This window comes from Orycteropus afer, unplaced genomic scaffold, assembly GCF_000298275.1.
Source record: "Orycteropus afer afer isolate SDZICR_OR568_19922 unplaced genomic scaffold, OryAfe1.0 scaffold00008, whole genome shotgun sequence".
NCBI classification, from domain to species: Eukaryota; Metazoa; Chordata; class Mammalia; order Tubulidentata; family Orycteropodidae; genus Orycteropus; species Orycteropus afer.
This window is the reverse complement of record NW_006921595.1, coordinates 2,134,074-2,152,494: the sequence shown is the minus strand read 5'-3', so window position 1 is coordinate 2,152,494 and position 18,421 is coordinate 2,134,074. Positions and strand designations below refer to the sequence as shown.

Below are 18,421 nucleotides of genomic sequence, written 5' to 3'. Positions count from 1 at the left end.
CACACACACGTGTGTGTGTGTGTGTGTGTGTGTGTGATTTTGAGTTTTGTTTCACATTTTCCCCCATTCTATCCAGGATCTCCTATTCTGATCACTTTCCAAGGGTTGACAGTGTAGCTGGGAACCGTTGGTTCTTCTGTTCTCAGGGTCATGTAGGCTGAGGTTTGCATGGTCCACTAGTCCTGTAGACTATTTCCATACATCTTTGGTTTCCTTCATTCTTCTTTGCTCCATATGAGGAGAGATCAATTGCTGCACTTAGATGGCTGCTCACAAGCTTTGAAGACCCCACTTACTACTCACCAGAGTAGGATGTAGAAAAATGTTTTTGTGCAGTATGTTATGCCAGTTGAGCTTGATGTCCTCTGTGGCCATGTTCCTGAGTTTTGGCAGTTAACCTTGACTAAGTTAGGGAAATTTCTATTTCTAACTTGTTTCAGTGTGTATTTTTTTCTTTATTTTAAATCAGGAATGAGTGTTGAATTTTATCAAATGTAATTTGAAGTCATATATTGAAATAAATATTACCGTAGTGATTAACATATATAATATTCTGATTTTTCTTTACTATTAGCAATGCTAAGGAGCTCTGGTGGGATAGTGGTTAAAGCATATGGCTGTTAACCAAAAGATTGATGGTTCGAACCCACAAGCTACTCTGTGGGAGAAAGATAGGATTTACAGCCTTGAGAAAACATATGAGGCAGTTCTACTCTGTCCTGTGTGATCACTGTGAGTTGAAATCAACTCAGTGGCAATGGCTTTTTTTTTTTTTTTTTTAATGATCAATGCCAGAGTGAATATATCTATGCATATATTTGAGCATGTGAATTTTTTTTTTTTAATAAATCCCTAGGAGTGAAATTATGGGAACAAAGAGTATGTATACATTGAACATTTTCATGGATAACTTATTGCCCTCCATGAGGAGAGAGGGTTCCAAAGTGTCATTTCCCATAACTGTCAGCATTTGTATTATTGACCATTTTAATATTTATATAATATTAAACAGAGGATAATGGTAGTTTATTGTTTCAATCTGTTCATTAACAAATATTAGTAGGTGTATTTTTAAACATTCTTAGGATAAAACTTTATGGCCATGATGTTTGTTCTTTTAATACACTGCTAAATTCTATTTACTAATATTTTACTTAGAGTTTTTGCACTGTTGTTCTTACATTCTATGTATGTGTGTGTGTGTGTGTGTGTGTTACCCTTGTCTGGGTTAGTAGCAAGGTTTACTATCCTCATGGGTAGGTAATTTGGGAGATTTTCTGTTTATTTGCTTTGAAACAATTCTGTTGTTGTTTGCCGTCGAGTCAAACCTGACTCATAGCGACCCCTCCTTGTGTTTCCGAGGCAGTATCACTACGGAAGTAGGATTGCCCAACCTTCTTTCTGAGGAGTGGCTGGTGGGTTTGAACCGCCAGCCTTCTGGTGAGCAGGCAAGTGCCTTAGCCACTATGCTACCAGAGCTCCTGAAACAATTTTAGAGCATGTAAATTATATCTTCCTGGAAGGCTTTATGAAACTGGCCTACAATTTCTGGCCCTGGTGACTTTTAGTGCATTCTTTCAGTTCTTTTTAAATTTCTTCTGAAGTCATTGGTCTAGTGAGATTTGCTACATCTTCTTGAGTTAATTTTGTTACTTTATATTTCCCATTTTGTTTGATTTTCTTTTTATGATTTAAAAATATTGTCCATATAGATTGTCTCGCCCTCTTTCTCATCCCTAAATTTGTTTAATTTGCATTTTCTCCTTTTTGATTGATGGATACATGCATTTAGCAGTATACAGTGAGCTGTATTCTAGGTAGATTACTGAGAACAAGGAGAACAAGATGTCAGAATCCTGCCTTCCTGAAGTGTGCTTTATTTTTCTAATTGCTCTGTGAAACAAACAAAACAAAAATTAAGAGTATTTTTATTGATCAAGTCTACTATTTCTTTATCATGAATTTTTATCATTATTAATTCTCTTTTCCTTTTACATATTAAATTTATGGTAAGTTTTACATAGTTATTTCATTTGAGTGTTTAATTATTTTACTTTCAATAGTCTTCTTTAATAAGTTAGATTTTTACTTTTTTTTTTTTTTTTTTACTTTATCCTGCCATTGAGTTGATTCTGACTCAAAGGGACCCCTTTGGGTTTTCAAGGCTGTAAATCTTTATAGAAGTAGATTGCCTCATCTTCCTCCTGAGGAGTAGCTGGTAGGTTTGAACTGCCAACTTTCTGGTTAGCAGCCAAATGCCTTACCCACTATGCCAGCAGAGCTAGGCTCCCCATTTTTCTCTTGAGTTCTACTTTGTCCACATCCCAAAGATAAAAATAAATAAACTAGTTTCTGTTTATTTGTTCCCTCCCTCCAGCCTTTTCACCATAAACATCCCACTTTGTGTAGAGAGCTTTTGTTCTTGATCTTTTCTGAAGGCACCTGCTGCTATCACTATTCTGCAGGCAGCCCTTTCATTAGTAATGTTACAGTTGTCCATTCATGTTGCCCATATTCCATGACACTGAACTTGGAGTTTCTTCAGAGCTCTCACCACTGCAATTACCTCTTCTCTATGTTTTGGGTTGTAGTTTTTCCATCATCCTGAACCCATTTGTTCTTTCTCTTCTGGATATTGCTCAGTTTTCTGTTTACTTAGGATACTCTTTTCTGTTTTCTAGTACTATTACAGGATTCTTTTTCTTCTCTCTCTTCTGTCATTTCAATGATATTGGTGTAGGCTGGGGAGATAAACAAATGCTGTTATGCCACCATCTTGAATTAGAAGTCTAGATGGGATCTTGACAGGGGTAGGGGTAGGGGCTCTGTTAGGGAATAGCAGCCTATGCAGAGGGACAGGTATGGAGAGTCTTCCCCCAGAATCATTTCCATCTATTTTTTCTTTTCTCCTTAGGTTAACTTTATCCTTTTCATTGGCATCATCGTCATCCTTGTGCAGAAACTTCAATCTCCAGACATGGGAGGCAACGAGTCCAGCATCTATTTGTAAGTACTATTGTGTAGACGCTTCAGCCACTCCCACCAGTCCCATGGGCCCCACACTCAGGTCACAGGCAGGAAAAGGCCTGGAATTTGATGACCTAGTATGACCTAGTATGGGCAATTGCAAGATTTTTTTTTTTTTCTGGTTAAAGTGCCTTCAAAACATAGTTGCCTTCCCAGCTTCCAGCCAACCCAGGAGCTCCTAATCTGCATGGTCATTCCATGGAAAGGAAAAGAGAGAAAGAGACAGATCTTGCATGACTAGAAAAATCAAGATGGAAAACACCAGATTCCCTAGGGTTCTTGAGGTCTTGGTTGTTTAGAAGTTGGATTTCCTTTGAGGATCTAGTGTCTGTGGGAAGATCATAAATACTGCTGGATACACAGTTGTCTGATATCTCCAGCCCCAGGCCAGTGTGCCAGAGTTGCTCAGGGTCCAGTGGAGAGCCAGTCTGGGTGTGAGAAGGGAACGGTTCTTTCTCTTTTCCACCTCCCTTCAGGATGGTTCCACTTCTGTGTCTGATCCTATTTCTGCAATCTCCTTCTCCCTGGGGGGGAAAAAAAAAAAAAAATCTGATTTGCTTGGGATTGATGGGGTTTGCAGGCAATTTTTTGACATTGAATGTAAAGCTTTTTCTTTTCATGGCCATTTGATTTTCTAGACACATCTTTGAAGTCATGTCCTTAACAGTTTGTCCTGAGAAATTTCTTCCCTCCTTTGCTCTCTTCCATCCTTCTCTTAGCATTTGTCCCATTCTGAAATCCCATGGAGCTCCTCTACCTCATCTCTCTGGCCTCAGGAGGGGTATCATGACCAGCTGGGGCATTTCTGATGCTGAGGACGAAGATCTGTCCCCTGTGGTTGGCTGGAGAGGCCAGATGGGCATAGTCTGATCCTGGGGACAGTCTCTGGGAGTCCATCCATGGACACTGTAGAACCATATGTGTTACTTATTCAGTTCCTTCAGAAAACAGGAAATTAGAAGGATCCAGGATAGTTTCACAGCATCAGTGGATGCTTGGTCTTACCTTCATTAGCGGTCCCAACCTCAGTCTCAGAACCTTGATGACTGCCTAGTGGGACAAAAAGTGGGGCAGAAAGGGACCCCAGCAGAGAGCTCCTTACCACCCAGCCATTCTCCTAGAAGAAGGGATGTCATGAGCTTCTCAGAGATCAAATCCCAGATCTTCCCCTGGAAATAGATGAGGCGTCCATGCTCTTAGTCTGTCTGTCCAGCCCTTCCCCTGTGGGTGGGAAATTGGCACAGGGCCTGGGTGGTTCAGTGACATTTTCTCTATGTGCATGATGATTCCATTACATTGGAAAAGACTTTTTTTCTTTTTTCTTTCCATTTATTGTTTTTTCTTTCTTCATGTTTTGCAAGTTTCACCAAATTCTCTGCTTGTGCATATGTTATATAGTAGAAAATAGTTCATCCATACCAGTCACAGTGTCTCAGAGGCCTGTACCGGAGGGCCAGGGAGGCAGTCTTCTGTCCCTAACTAATCAGCGCAGGAGAGATTATTCCTGATTTCTTCCCTAAGATTTTTAAAAACCAGGGCTCCACTACCCCTACCTGCTTTTCTAGTGGAAACTACCTTTATGTGACCTCAGCTTCTCCTTTTTAGTTGTGAATCTGAGGTATGTAGATGGGTTGGGTCCTCCATCAGCAGTCGTCATCGCCAGCATTTGAAGACATGGGTAGCTAAGTCAGTCTCACATCTGATTTGAGCTCTGGCTGCCTCAGTCCTTTCCCTTTCTGGTAGGATCTCTTTCTTCTGAGATCCCCTGAGATGACTTCTTTGTGGACCCTTTCAGTGTTCTCCTCTATGCCAGTGAAGGGACATACATAGAGGCTCTAAATAAGGAGACTATACTGAGCCTTGGCGATTAACACATTTGGCTGCTAACCGAAAGGTTGGTTCAAGTCCTCCCAGAGGATCTGTGGAAGAAAGACCTGGCCATCTACTTCTTAAAGGTCACAGCCATTGAAAACCCAATGGAGCTCCCTTCTACTCTGACACACATGGCGTCACCATGAGTCAGAATCAACTTGCTGGCAACTGGTTGGTTTTGTTTTTGTTTTTCTCTGAAGCCCAGCACTTACTTCATCAGCTCAGGCATCCTGCCCCAGGCAGCAAGAACACCCAAGGGTCTGGTGGTAGAGAAATATGGGGCTATGATTTTCAAGTTATCCACAGATTGGGAGCTATAGAGTATTATCAGGCCTTCCTACTACACAGATATGAACCATTTGCAACTAGCACATGTTTTATATACAGGAAGGTGATGTATGCCCCAGTCATTTTAAAGAGCCAACTGGTTGGTTTCCTTCTAGAATCTAAATTAACCCTTTGAAATCTCAGCAGATATTTTCTTTACAGAAAGCCCAACCTCTGCTAGTCTTAAATCCCAAAGATTGAAAACTTGAGCGGGTGTGGTCTGTAAGCCAGGTGGGAGGACTCACACAAGACAGGGCAGCAACTTGATGCCTTTGAATTGAGCAGCTTGTGTGAGTGTTTCCAGGGTCAAGGAGACCCTGTTGGTGAAAGGAGCCTATAATAAAAATGATAGTGCTGCTGAGAACTGCACGGCACTTAAAAACACTTGCAATTCAGCTCATGCACATTTAATGCTCACAAGCACTCAGTAAATCTGGTGGGATAGGACATCAACTGTAAAATGTAATCTCCATCTCACAATTGTAGGAACTAATTATCAGGGTAGTGAAATGATTTGGGTAGGAAGGAGTGAAGACATAGCTGGAATGCAGGCAGGCCCTTGATTCCAAGCTTGACTACACCATCATTCTTGCCCTCAAGGAATTTACAGATGGGAAGATGGTATAAAACAAGTATACAAATAAGGTTTCCCGGAAGATTAGTCCCTGGTGGGTTCTAGCCTTATGTAAAAATGTCCCCCAGCCCAGAATGCTTGCTAGAGGAGTTGTCTTTGAGCTGGGAGGTGTCTATACTGGTGAGGGTGTCGGGGCTTGGAAAGGGCAGAGCATGGTGGGAGAGGAAGATTCCAGGTGTCCAAGGCCCTTTGGGGCCCAGAGTTATATGTTGGGCTGAGAAGCCTCTTCAGATCTGCCCACAACAGCTCTCCAATTTTTTTCCTCTGTTTCCAGAACAAATTTAAGCCTGGGAGTCCCCAAGAAAACCCGAGAGGATCCCCTGCCTCTGCCCTCAGACCAGCATTCACTCCCTTTCCTGTAGGTTGGTTCCAGCTGCTCAGATGATAAAGGGCTTGTCCTCCATAGACCAAGACAGCGCTCCTGACCCAGCCTCAGAAGGACCTGTTGGGGGCTGGGGCCCTCTGGGGAGAGGGTGGCACTGAGCCATCATACTCTCTCACTTGATGCTTCCGGTTGAATGACTGGCCAAGGGCAGGCTTGGTGTAGGGCTGGGTCAGACTTGAGCAGAGGCTCGAGATAGGACAGAGTCAGGGTCTGGGTCAGGGGCTGGCCTTGCTTGGTGTCAGACTTGGTCTGGGGCAGGGGTTATGGCTCAGCCTGAGGCTGAAGTCAGTGTTAAATTTGAAGGCAGGGGCAGGATTAGCCTGTCTTTTTGGGGAAGCAGAGTTGACATCTCTGAGGTACCAGTGGGCTCAGAAAGGAGAGGGGTGAGGTTTCAGGGGCAAATGCCAATTGTGCAGGGAGATCCCAACTTCTGTGTTCATTCCCAGTGCATTTTCCCAGGTGGGCATTGGGAAGGGGCATCTTGTATCTGGGTGGGGAGGAAAGAGCCCATCTGTATTCTCTTCCCTTGGGCCCCACAGAACAGCCTCCATGGCCCCTCAGGGTAATGGAAGAAGAGGAGACTAGACCTTGCGATGTCTGTAGATTGTCCAGTAGTGTTGTGATGGCACTGAGTGTCAGGAGAGACAGTCCTCACCTACGAAGGACAGACTCTTCCTTGGCTAGGTAGGAAAAGTGCTGCCAGCAGGTTCTCACTCCAGGAACTCAGCCCACAGCCAGGGGCTCCCAGTTCATGTGGAGCACCACCTTCTACTTCCAAATCTCCTCTACTCTCAGCCTAAGCACATCCCATCTTTACAACTCCTATTAGGGGTTGGCAGCAGGGAAATGTTACCTATTTTTCAGATGGAGAAACTGAGGTCCAGAAAAGGAAAGTGGTACCGTAAAAGATCACCCAGCTAGTTAGTGGCCAAATGAGGCCTTGAGCTCAGGGGCCTGATGTCCCAGCTGGGATCGTCCAAGCTTATCGTGGGGCACAGATGGCTTGGGTTGAGATGCTTGCTGTCAAGATCTGCTGAGCTGTGCTTCTGGCTGGGGTAGCAGTGTGATGGGGAGTGCTTACCTGGGCACTGAGCTGGGGTGCTGGGGTACACAGGAGCTTAGCAACGGGGTGGTGGTAGGGATGCCTTTTGGAGAATGTCCAACTCAAACCACCATGTGGACCTGCCAAGTCTCCAGAGTTATGCTGATCATTAGGACCACCGTGGTGGATAAGACAGGGCTGCAACCTTCACATAGCCCCCTCTAAGGTCCTGCCAACCCTTCTGAGGTCCCTGGCACCCCATCTCACAAAGGGCACTGAAGCATTACTGGTGTTTGACCTGAGACATAGACAAGCAGGGACCCACAGAAACCATGGACCAGGTCTCTGGATGTAGATGTTGACACTGAGACCTGGAAATGGCTGTGGCTTCCCTGTAGACACACAGCAAAGCTATGGAAGGGCCAGATCTGGAAACCAGGGCTCCCTGATCTTCAGAGAGGAACATGGACCCTACTACATCTGTCGTGGGATCTTCAACCTTCTGCCTCATGCTCCACCACGCTCCATGCAGCTCCCAACCCAGCATCCTCATTGGGGTTTCTTGTTTTCCCTTGAATCCAACTTAAAATTTGTATCATCAGCCAGCTTACTTTTCTCTGTTCCTCTTGATTAAATTCCTTTTCCCTTTTCACTAATTGTTCTGGCTCATCAGACACTGGCATCTCTTTCTTTCTCACGCCCTGGACTCTGGCTTCCCACCCACCATCTTGTTCTACTACTTTTCCATGAGTCCGTGGCTTTTGCACAGAGGCACTGAAGGCTTGGGATAGGGGGAGTGTGTGAGATAGGGCCTCCTTCCCTTTTCCTTTTGATCTGTCTCCCCTGAGAGCCTCTCAGGTTTCCCTTCCCAGAAGGTCCTCCCTTCTGCCTCTTCCTGTTCCTTGTTATGCCCTTCTCCTCTGCATAAGAGTCACACATTCTTTCCCAGGAGGCAGGATTGCCCACCAAACTTGTCACTCATAGATTTATAGAATACTTTGAAGAAACCAGAGGAATCTACGTTTACTGCAAAAGTTTTCAGGGCTCAGGAGGGGCAGCGACAATCTTGTAGCTTAAGAGAGATTCCAGGGGAGAAGGGCTAGGTAATTAGAATTTGGGGCTGGGGGCTTAAACTTGGCACATAGGAGGTAACACCTGGGGTTTGGGGGATCACCGACTCCTGGGCCCTGCCTTCTGTTGTTTACCCAGGCAAAGGATGAAGTCAGCTATAAAGGACAAAGGAGTCACTAACTATAGAAGAGACTATCTAGCTTTTCAAATTCTGAGCAAGATAGATAATAAATGTGAAGAATAGAACAGCTTTCATTTTGGAATGCCTCATTACGTTCTTTTAATTATCAAGAGCAACATACTTATATGTGTTGTCTTCATAGGTATAAAACAAACCTTTGACATTCATTAAGGACACAGTGAAGCAACTTCTCAAATGCTTGAGCACCTTACAGTAGTTCTTCACAAGCCCTCATATGCATGTGAATCACCCGGGGATCTTGCTAAATCCCTAATTCTGAGTCAGCAGGTTGAGGTGGCCCCAAGATTCTGTATTTCTAACTAGCTCCCAGGTGATGCTGATGCTGATGGCCCATGCCCACCTCAGAGTAGGAAAGCATCATAATATCTCTCACTTTCTTCTTCTGTAAAATGAGGACAGTAGTGTCTACCTCACAGTATGGTGTGAATTGAAAGGTCCCATTTATGAATCAGAACAGTAAACCTAACTGAGGCACAGGCTGCATGTACAGGGGCCATTGCCTCAGTCAAATGACACATCGTCACATGTTGAGGACCTTCAGGCTTGCTCTCAGAGGATTGGAATCACAAATCCATGAATGCCAAGTCCATGCGTGTGTCTGTTCTCATTTGTAGCATCCGATTTATCAGTTTACCAGCAACTTCCATGAGCCTCCCTAAGAAAGATTTATGAAGTAGGCAACCCTGTTTTGGAGTTTGACAAGATGGTACCACTCTTAATCTACCATTTACATGTTTGTCAGAGAAGGGGAAGAAGTGTCCACAGCTTGTGACAACGCAGGCATCAGCAGGACAATGAAGACTAGAAGAGGTAGAAGGTGTGAACCTCTCTGAGAGATGGAAGCTCTGTGCCTATCCCAGTAGAATGAGCTGGACTGGCTCCCAGCCCACCGACCTGTGGACCTTCCAGAAGATGACTCCATATTAGAGACAATGGAGAAGTGTCCAGGGGTGCTCCTCAGCCTCATTTCATGCCCGTTGAACTAGTATTAAGTTTAATCAGTAACTATCCAGTAGAACTCTCCAAAATGATGGAAATGTCCTGTGTCCATCCTGTCCAGTATGGTAGCCACTAGCTACATGTAGTTACTGAGCCCTTGAAATGTGGCTAGTACAACTGAAAGACTGAATTTTAAATTTTATTTCATTTTAATTAAAATCAAAGGGTCACATGTGGGTAGTGGCTGTCATATTAGATAGTGCAGGTCTAGACTAACTAACAATCATTTTTAGACCCAGACCTTTGCTACCCCCATACGTCTGATGTTGAGTACTTGGGGGCCCAGAAAGAGGATGGTGTGGTAGGACGGTGTAGCAGGAGAAGAGTGAGTGGTGTAGGGATGCAAGACCATGGACACCTTAGACAACGTTCATAGCCAAGCTCCCAACTGGCCTGATTCAAGGCTCAGTCAGGCCCTACACAGCCTGTGAGGGCCATGACGTGAGCTTCCAGCCACCCATCTCACTGAGTGACCTCCAGCAAGGCCGTGCTCTGAGCTTGGAGCTGACTCTGGAAGTAGACAACCTCTGGCTCCCTGCATGAAACTCAGTCCAGGCCCCATCTTCCAAGCATACTCTTTCACTTCCACCCCACCCCACCTTCTGGTCATTGTGTGTGAGTTCCTGTGTGTGTGTGTGTGTGAGAGAGAGAGAGATAGAGAGAGCACATATGCACACACATGAGCCTGCATTTCTGTGTTCCGAGCTGACCCTGTCTTGGCCTTCAGCTTATTTGTTCTCCTCCCCACGAGTGCCCTGGCACCATTTATACACCCTCCTTTCCACTACCCTCCCCTTGAACTGTGCTGCCCTAAATCCGACCCAGTTCCTCCACTGTCCCAATGCCCCAGCTGACAGAAGTGCTAATCTTGTCACACCCAGCAGCTGCGTGCAGAAATGCTACTGCAAGCCACAGCGGGCTCAGCAGCACTCTTGCAAGATGTCAGAACTGTCCACCATTACTCTGTAAGTGTGCATGGCCGTGGCTGTGGCTGGGGCCTCCTGGAGGGGAGGGGGACGCATGGTGTTGCTGCTGCCTCAGGCTTGCGTCCTACCAGCCTGGAAGCAAGTGGAGAGCAGGCCTGTGTCTCCCAGCCTGACCTGCCTCTGGCTGTTGCATGTTGACGTTCTGTGTGTCTCGTGAGTTCTCTGCAACCAATGCCATGGGTGGGAGTGGAGGGTGCAGGATGGAACTGTGGCCATTGATGGGCCATCCTTCTGGGGCTGGGCCCTTGCAGCCCTGTAGCTTGTGTGATGTGTGGCTTTGTGCAAATCCCAGCATTCCTCTGGGCTTCAGTCTTTGTAACTGTGAAATTATTTCTAAGAGTCTTATGCTTGAGTTCATTCAATCTGTCCCTCCTGCACAGGGCAGGACATCTTCACTGATACAGCACTCTTATGTGCCAAGTAGTCACTGACTCATTTAATCCCCACAACAACCCTAATAGGTGGATACTTGGGTTATTCCCATTTTACAGACGAGAAAGCTGAAGCACAGAGAGGCTAAGTGACTCACACAAGAGTACATGATTGGCAGGACAAGGATTTGAACCCAGGATTCCTAACTGCTCTGCCACATGACTCTCTGGGAGTGAGCATCAACCTCTGTTTAGGCATCTGTGTAAATGGGAAGGTCACTGCCTTCCTGGGTACCCCACTGTAATCTCGGCAGCTTTGACCAGTGGAAGCTCTTACTGGTATTTTGCATTCTTCTGCCCACTGATGGCTCCCGAGGGCAGGAGGACCTCTGTCACTGTTTCTCTGAGCTAATCAGATCATGTTATTGTCCTCAAAGAGGGATCACATGTTCCTGTTCCTAGGTTTCTGATCAACCCTGAAGTAGAGGTCCCAGACTCCTGAGTCCTAGAGACCCCATTGTCTACCCCACTGTTCCTTCCGCCAATAGGACAACAGAGATGACCTGGGTCCATGGGATAATTTCCTGACTTTACTGGGGCTGCTGCAGGGCTTGAAACCATATCATAGGATACCTTTGCTGTCAGTCACCATTGAGCCCTTATTCACACTGGGTCTGTTTTGTTTGATGCCACCAAGAAAGCTGGAGAGATTTGGCCTTTCAGTTCCCAGGGCACTTTGCACACTGTAGGCACAAATACACAGACATGGTCCTGTTTGTGGGAGTGGAAACAAGGAAGGAGGCAGGGAGGAGCTGATGCCACAGTCATGTTCCAGGGCAACTTGCCTTCCTTATATCCTTATATTAAGCTTCTCTTTTAAAGTGATCCTTCTAGGCAGGATCCAGACTTGACCCAAGATGTCCATGGGAATGCATTTCCAGGCCATTTTCTTCTTTTTTTTTTTCAGAGTTCATTCCTTCTATAAACACTCCCTGTTGTCTACCTGGTGCCAGGCACTGGGTACCCAGAAATGACCAAGGCCTGAGCTGCCTTCATGGACCTCCCAGCCATGCTCAGTTTCATGGACTCCAGGCTTCCTTTCTGGCCTCTGTGGTCCCTGGGTGGCACATACAGTGAAGTGCTCAGATGTTAACCAAAAAGTTGGCAGTTCAAGCCCACCTACAGGTGCCTTGGAAGAAAGTCCTGGTTATCTGCTTCCAGAAAATCAGCCATTAAAAACCCTACAGAGTATAGTTCTACCCTGGCACACATGGGGTCACAGTAAGTTATAGTTGACTCAGTGGCAGTGGGTTTAGTTTTTGGTTTTGGTGGTCCATTCATTCCTTCCTTCATGGAACAGGCATTTTCCAAGTGTCAACTTCATGCTTACCATGGGTGATAATAGACATGAGTAGGCACCACCCCTGTATTCAAGGAGCCACAGATCCAGAAAAGACAGGTAGAGGTAGGATGAAAGGACAGATCTGGCTCTTTCAGACCTTAAATCCTGTGGAATGTGTCTCTTGTGGGCAACAGACATCTGAGGCAGCCTGAGAGCAGGAGTAGATGCTCAACTCTAGGGACCTCTTCTTTCCAGGCTGAGCTTTGGCTCCACCTAAAGATCTCAGGCCATTCCTCCTCATTATCACCGCCCCTCTTCCCTTCTCTTCCCTTCCCTTTCCCTCTGTCCTCTCTCAATAGGCACTAGGAAGCCTAGGGCCTCACACAAGTCCATGATTCAGCTTCTCCAGAAATCCAGAGTCCCCACATTGCATCAGAGCTGGTTGTGGGAACATTTTTCTGAGATATGATGAGAGGAGGGTGATTTAATTGCTCTAAATCCCATGGCTGTCAATCCCTGTAGGACCAATTGGACCTCTCATTCTCATCTCATCTCATAGAGGGGCCTGGGCTGGCACAGAGATGGGGCTGACCACATCTTCAGCACAAAGCTGGGCTCTTTGGAAAGATCCAGAAGAAACCACTATGCTGGGTGGGCAAGGATGGGGTCCACCTTTGCAGGGCCTCTGGGTGCACTCTCCCCCACCACAGTCCACCAGCTTATGCACACACTCTTGAAGTCTTAACCATGGGCCTTTCTCTGACCTATAACCTCAGATAAGAGTCCTACTCCACTGTGGGCCTAGGAGCCTCTTGCAGGTAGGAGAAGAACTTGTCTCAGGAGGCATGGAGGTCCTTTTGGACCCTTTCTACCTGCCCCCCACCTCAGAGCAGACATCTTCTCTGACTCACACTTCCCTGGGCAGCAAATCCCTGCGACTCAGCTTACAGTTCTTTATGCCCAGAATAAGTAAGTCCTTCCTGAAATTCATCCCAAGTTGCTCCTTTTATGGCCCAGCCCCTGTGTACTCCCTCTCACTCCTGTTAGCACCTCCTATCGCCCAGTGAGTGTCCCTATCTAGTCCTACTCTCAGATAAGCCCACTGTCTCTGTCTCAGGCCACTCTTTCAGACACACGAGACCTCTTTGCAGAGCAGGGGAATGTTGGCTCTGCTGGAGGATGCATCACATACCTCAAGCCTTCCCTACTCCATCCCTTGGTTTTGTCCTGACCACTGCACACCACACAGGGGCTCTGTGAACTACATATTCCATGTGCACTGTTAGTGACACCCAACTCTTGGGACCTCTACAGGATAAGATGTGGCTTAAGGGTGGGGTGCCCTGAAGGCTGGGAGATGTCCCCCCCAGAATAACCCAGGGTAGCTCTTCACATTGTCAGCCTCCATCTCTCCCAAGCCCCTTGTGCTGGCTGGGTTAGGTGAGAATGATCTGGGTCTCTCTTAGCAGGGTCTTGATGGGCCCTCAGCTCTGAGGGAGAAGAATATCCTGGGGCTGGGGTTCTCTACCCTCTGTTTCTTTGGTGCCAAGCCCTAGTACCCCCCCAGCAGATGTCTTTCTTTCTCCTGACAGACGGCTAGCACGCTCCACTCTGCTGCTCATCCCACTATTTGGAATCCACTACACAGTCTTCGCCTTCTCCCCAGAGAACGTCAGCAAGAGGGAGAGACTCGTGTTTGAGCTGGGGCTGGGCTCCTTCCAGGTAGGCCGGTGTGCATGGAGGGCAGAACTCACAGGACGCCAGGGACGTGGCTTCTGACCTGCTGGTTCTTCTAGAAACTTCTTTAACCTAGACTCTGGGTCTCAGTGTTCCCACTTCTAAAGCAAGAGGACTAGAATTGAGGTGAGCTGTGAGAGCCCTTTCTGTTCTCTCTACCTTCTAGGCTCCTGTAGAAAGACACACAAATGTCTCCTGACCATGCACTGGGATATCTGAGCCAGGCCACGCTTGGGCAGTTTAAGGAGGCAGCTCTCCATCCCTCGCCTTCTGCCCTGTGCAGTGTCTGCAAGAGACCTCTGTCCACAGCCTGACTTTGGCATGTGAGACTGTGTACCTAGCAAGGGCTCGAGCTCCTTCTTACCCAAATTGGGGTCCCTAGCAAAGGACATGGCCACAGAGAGCAAAAGGAGCTGAACAGGTGGATGGGCAAATGAATGCATCAATAAATAAATGAGCCAGGGACTGAAACAGTGACTCAGTGATGGAGGGAATAAATAGGGCTGTAAACAAGTGATTGAAGGAGTGGATGAGCCAGTGAGAGAATGCATGATGAGTACATGAATGAGTGAAGAAAGAGATGGTCCATGGAAGTAGGGGTGACTCTCCAAGAGTCCCCAGGATACAGCATCTCTCCCTAACAACTGTTTCCATTAGTATTTGATTTTCGTGATCAGAAAGTTACTCTTTGCATCTGACTTTATTCTTCCTCTGCCTTCAGTTTAAATCAAGGCCATTTTACCTGTTCAGCGTTCTTGGCCCTGGTGATCCTGGGAGCTTTTGAGACAAAACCCTGGCATATGAGTCAGAGTCTAGGGTTCCTATCTCTGCTCTCACTGATATATCCTGGGGCCTGCATCTTCATTCCTCTAATGCCTCCAAAGACATCTTGAGGGGCAGCAACAGAGAGGAACTAATAAGCAGTATTTGGGAAAATTCTGTTGTTTTGGTTGGTGATGTGAAAAAATATACAGGCATACCTCAAAGATATTGCGGGTTCAGTTCCAGCCCACTGCAATAAAGTGAGTATCACAATCAAGCAAGTCATGAGTTTCTTTGGTTTCCCAGTGCACATAAAACATGTTTCCATGTTTACTCTATACTGTAGTCTGTTAAGTGTGCAACAGCATTATGAAAAAGTTTGAAATATTGTGTAAATTACCGAAATGTGATACAGAGACACAGAGTGAGCACATGCTGTTGGAAAAATGGTGCCGATATACTTGCTCAGTGCAGGGTTGCCACAAACCTTCAATTTTGTAAAAAAGCACAGTATCTGCAGAGTGCAATAAAGTGAAGCACACTAAAACAAGGTATGCCTGTATGCTGTTGTTGTTGTTGTTATGTGCCGTTGAGTCGGACCCGACTCATAGCGACCCCTCCTTGGGTTTCCAAGGCAGTATCACTATGGAAGTAGATTGCCCCATCTTCCTTCCGAGGAGTGGCTGGTGAGTTTGAACCGCCAGCCTTCTGGTTGGCAGTCAAGTACCTTAGGCACTATGCTTTACCAGAGCTAAATACCTACCTTGGGCCAAGTACTTACTCCATGTGGTGTTTTTTGTGTGCTGTGTCTAAGAGCATTGGGTGGAGGGAGGCAAAGTGGGGACGTGGTGGAGGATAAAGATGGCATAGGTCTGTTCTGTCTTGGAGGGACAGAAGAGAAACAGATGGGGTCCTGGCCTCAGGGAGCCTGCAGGCTGGTTGGGGAACCCAGAGAATAGTACCAGCTGCAGTGGGAGTTCAGACTCTCAAGACTGGGGCTTCAGGGGAAGCCAGTGGGGGCTGGGACATACAGGGAGGGTTTCCTATAGAAAGTGGGCTAGACCTGGCCTTTGGGAAATGGAAAGGGAAAGTGACAGTGGGAGGGGGACTTTGACCAGCCACTGGGCTTCATGAGTGTGCCCATCTTCATGGAGCACAGCTTGTCTCATCTTACCCCAAACCGCTGGAGAGATGCCCCCCCCCCCATTCAGTTCACTAAGCTAGTGTTACTTCTCTGCTTCCTGGGGTTTCCTCTCCTCCTACCCACAGCCGTGCAGTATTCTGGAAGATGTTTTGCTAGCATTCTAAGGTTATTTTTGCTCTCTCTCCCTAGGGCTTTGTGGTGGCTGTTCTCTACTGTTTTCTGAATGGGGAGGTAAGACCCTGGCCTTTTGGCTTCTTAGCAGAAGAGATGGGGCCATCTGGGGAGCAGACAGGGGACCACAGGGCCTGCTGGTAGTATAGCACAGAGTTTATTCTCCAGGTCAGGCTCCCAGTACCTAGAGGAAGTGGATGGTCACATGGACCAAAGAGGCAGCCTCCAGCATCAGGCGGATACTCTCCACCCTGGACCAAAACCTCTCCCACTTTGCTTGCTGTGCAGCTCAGGCACATTATCTAGGCAGAGGTCCCCCCAGGGAAGGGATCAGCTCTGTGGAAGGTAGATCTCCCTAAGGGGCTCTCATGGCATGTGGTCACCACACACACCTTAGTGAGGAGGAGTTGATAGCAAGGAAGAGAAAGGGCCAGAGCATGGAACCCACAGTTCACGAGGCTCTGAATGGGTAGAAGTCTTGAGTGGGGAGCCAGCCTACCTCACCCAAACTAGTCCTTTGGTAGAGAAAAGACTATAGGGACTTAGAAAAGGCCTTGGCAGAGGGGTCTAGAACCCTCTAGAAAGGTTTGTAAGGTTTCATTTCTAAAGTTATGGTTTGGGAACTCCCTCTCTAGCCTATTTGGGGTGATGCGTTTGAGCAGAGATCAGAACAGAGGTGCTGGACAGGGGCATGAGCTTGATGAGTGAGATGGACTCAGAGAGAGACAGGGGTCACTACCACACCAGGGCTTGAGTCTTAGCTGTGTGACCTCGTGACCTCAGCAGGTCCTTCCCCTTTTTGGCATTTCAGAAACAAGAAGCTTGGACTGTGATCTCCAAGACCAAGCTATAGGAGGGTTGGATTAGGAAAGACAGGGTGCTTCCAAGCCAAGACATGGAAGGGGGAATAAGCGCAGCTTCTTCAGGGCCTGGTTCAATCTACAACCCATCATTGGGATGGCAGTGCACCAGACAGTGTTTCATTCTGTTGTGTATGTGGTCACCATGAGTAGAGGCCTAACTCAACATCAGCTGACAACAGTCAGAGGCCTGCAGTGGGAGTGGGAAATCAAGGAGAGGGTGGGGGTTCACTTACAGCTGGGCAGTTCTGCACCCTCCAAGGTGCTTGGCAGAGGTGGAGGCTGAAGCTCACCCTGCTGAGAGCTATATCGGGGTGTGTTCAGGGGCTCTCCATTCTCACTGCACATTGCAATCACCTGCTTTTAGACATACAGCTTCCTGTGTATTAGAGAGATTTTGATGTACTCATTTGAGGGCTTGATCCCAAATCTCTTCATGTGGGTAGGGCGGCGTTTTGTTCTGTCATACATAGGGTTGCTATGAGTTGGAATTGACTTGACAGCACCTAACAACACAAATGATGACCATTTGAGAGTGGGGAGCCTTTTTCTGATATATCTTATCCAAGAGGCTGCTGTATAAAGATCCCCTAAAAACCCCAAGGGCTAAGCTCTGACTGCCATCAAATTGATTCCAAGTCATAGTGATGCCCATTGAATTTCTAAGGCTGTAGATCTTTATGGAAGTAGATTGCCTCATCTTCCACTTGTGGAGCAGCTGGTGGATTTGAACCACTAACCTTCTAGTTAGCAGCCAAATGCCTTGCCCACTATGCCAACAGAGTTCCTTTTAGGCTCTGAGTATAAAATGTTAAATGCCAGGAACAGATGATAATGGACCACAGTAAGCCATTACGGGGCTTTGCTCAGAACAGCAACTTGGGCAAAAGGTTATTAAGGTTGGCTCTGCAGTGGTATTCCTTTCTATAGTTGGTAAAAGCCTCCACTGGTGACCTCAGGGCTGCAGGCTGCACTTGGGTAGTCAGTGGGGAGTGGATATGGCAGTACCAGCATAGAGGCCTCGTGGAGGGAGAGGACATGCATCGCAGTAACTGCCAAGTTTCTCCTTGCAGGTGCAGGCAGAGATCAAGCGTAAGTGGCGGAGCTGGAAGGTGAACCGCTATTTCGCTGTGGACTTCAAACACCGGCACCCATCCCTGGCCAGCAGTGGGGTGAATGGGGGCACCCAGCTCTCCATCCTGAGCAAGAGCAGCTCCCAGATCCGCATGTCGGGCCTCCCAGCTGACAACCTGGCTACCTGAGCCCCCGCCCTCGCCTCCTCCTCTCCTCCATAGTACAGGCTGGGGCTGTGGCCAGGCGGGCAGTGGGTGGCCCATACATGTTTGCGCCTCTTCTCTCCCCTCGGGCAGGCCCTGGGCTGGTAGCTTGGCTTCCTGAGAGGGGAGGAGGATGCAGGACGCAGACTATATTTTCCCTCCCCATTTTTGACACTGGCCCTGACCTACCATGGTCCCTCAGGCCCTGACCC

General features: G+C 47.2%; 1 protein-coding gene across 1 annotated transcript in view; it reads left to right on the top strand.

Moving 5' to 3' along the window:
* Positions 1 to 18,194, top strand: part of ADCYAP1R1 (ADCYAP receptor type I) — a 53,090-nt gene extending 34,896 nt beyond the window's left edge. The window contains 7 exon segments of the mRNA XM_007945359.2: positions 2,915 to 3,006; positions 10,441 to 10,524; positions 13,851 to 13,980; positions 16,091 to 16,132; positions 18,006 to 18,114; positions 18,117 to 18,148; positions 18,150 to 18,194. Coding sequence (XP_007943550.2) covers positions 2,915 to 3,006; positions 10,441 to 10,524; positions 13,851 to 13,980; positions 16,091 to 16,132; positions 18,006 to 18,114; positions 18,117 to 18,148; positions 18,150 to 18,194 — 534 coding nt within the window.
* The last annotated feature ends 227 nt before the right edge of the window (positions 18,195 to 18,421 follow it).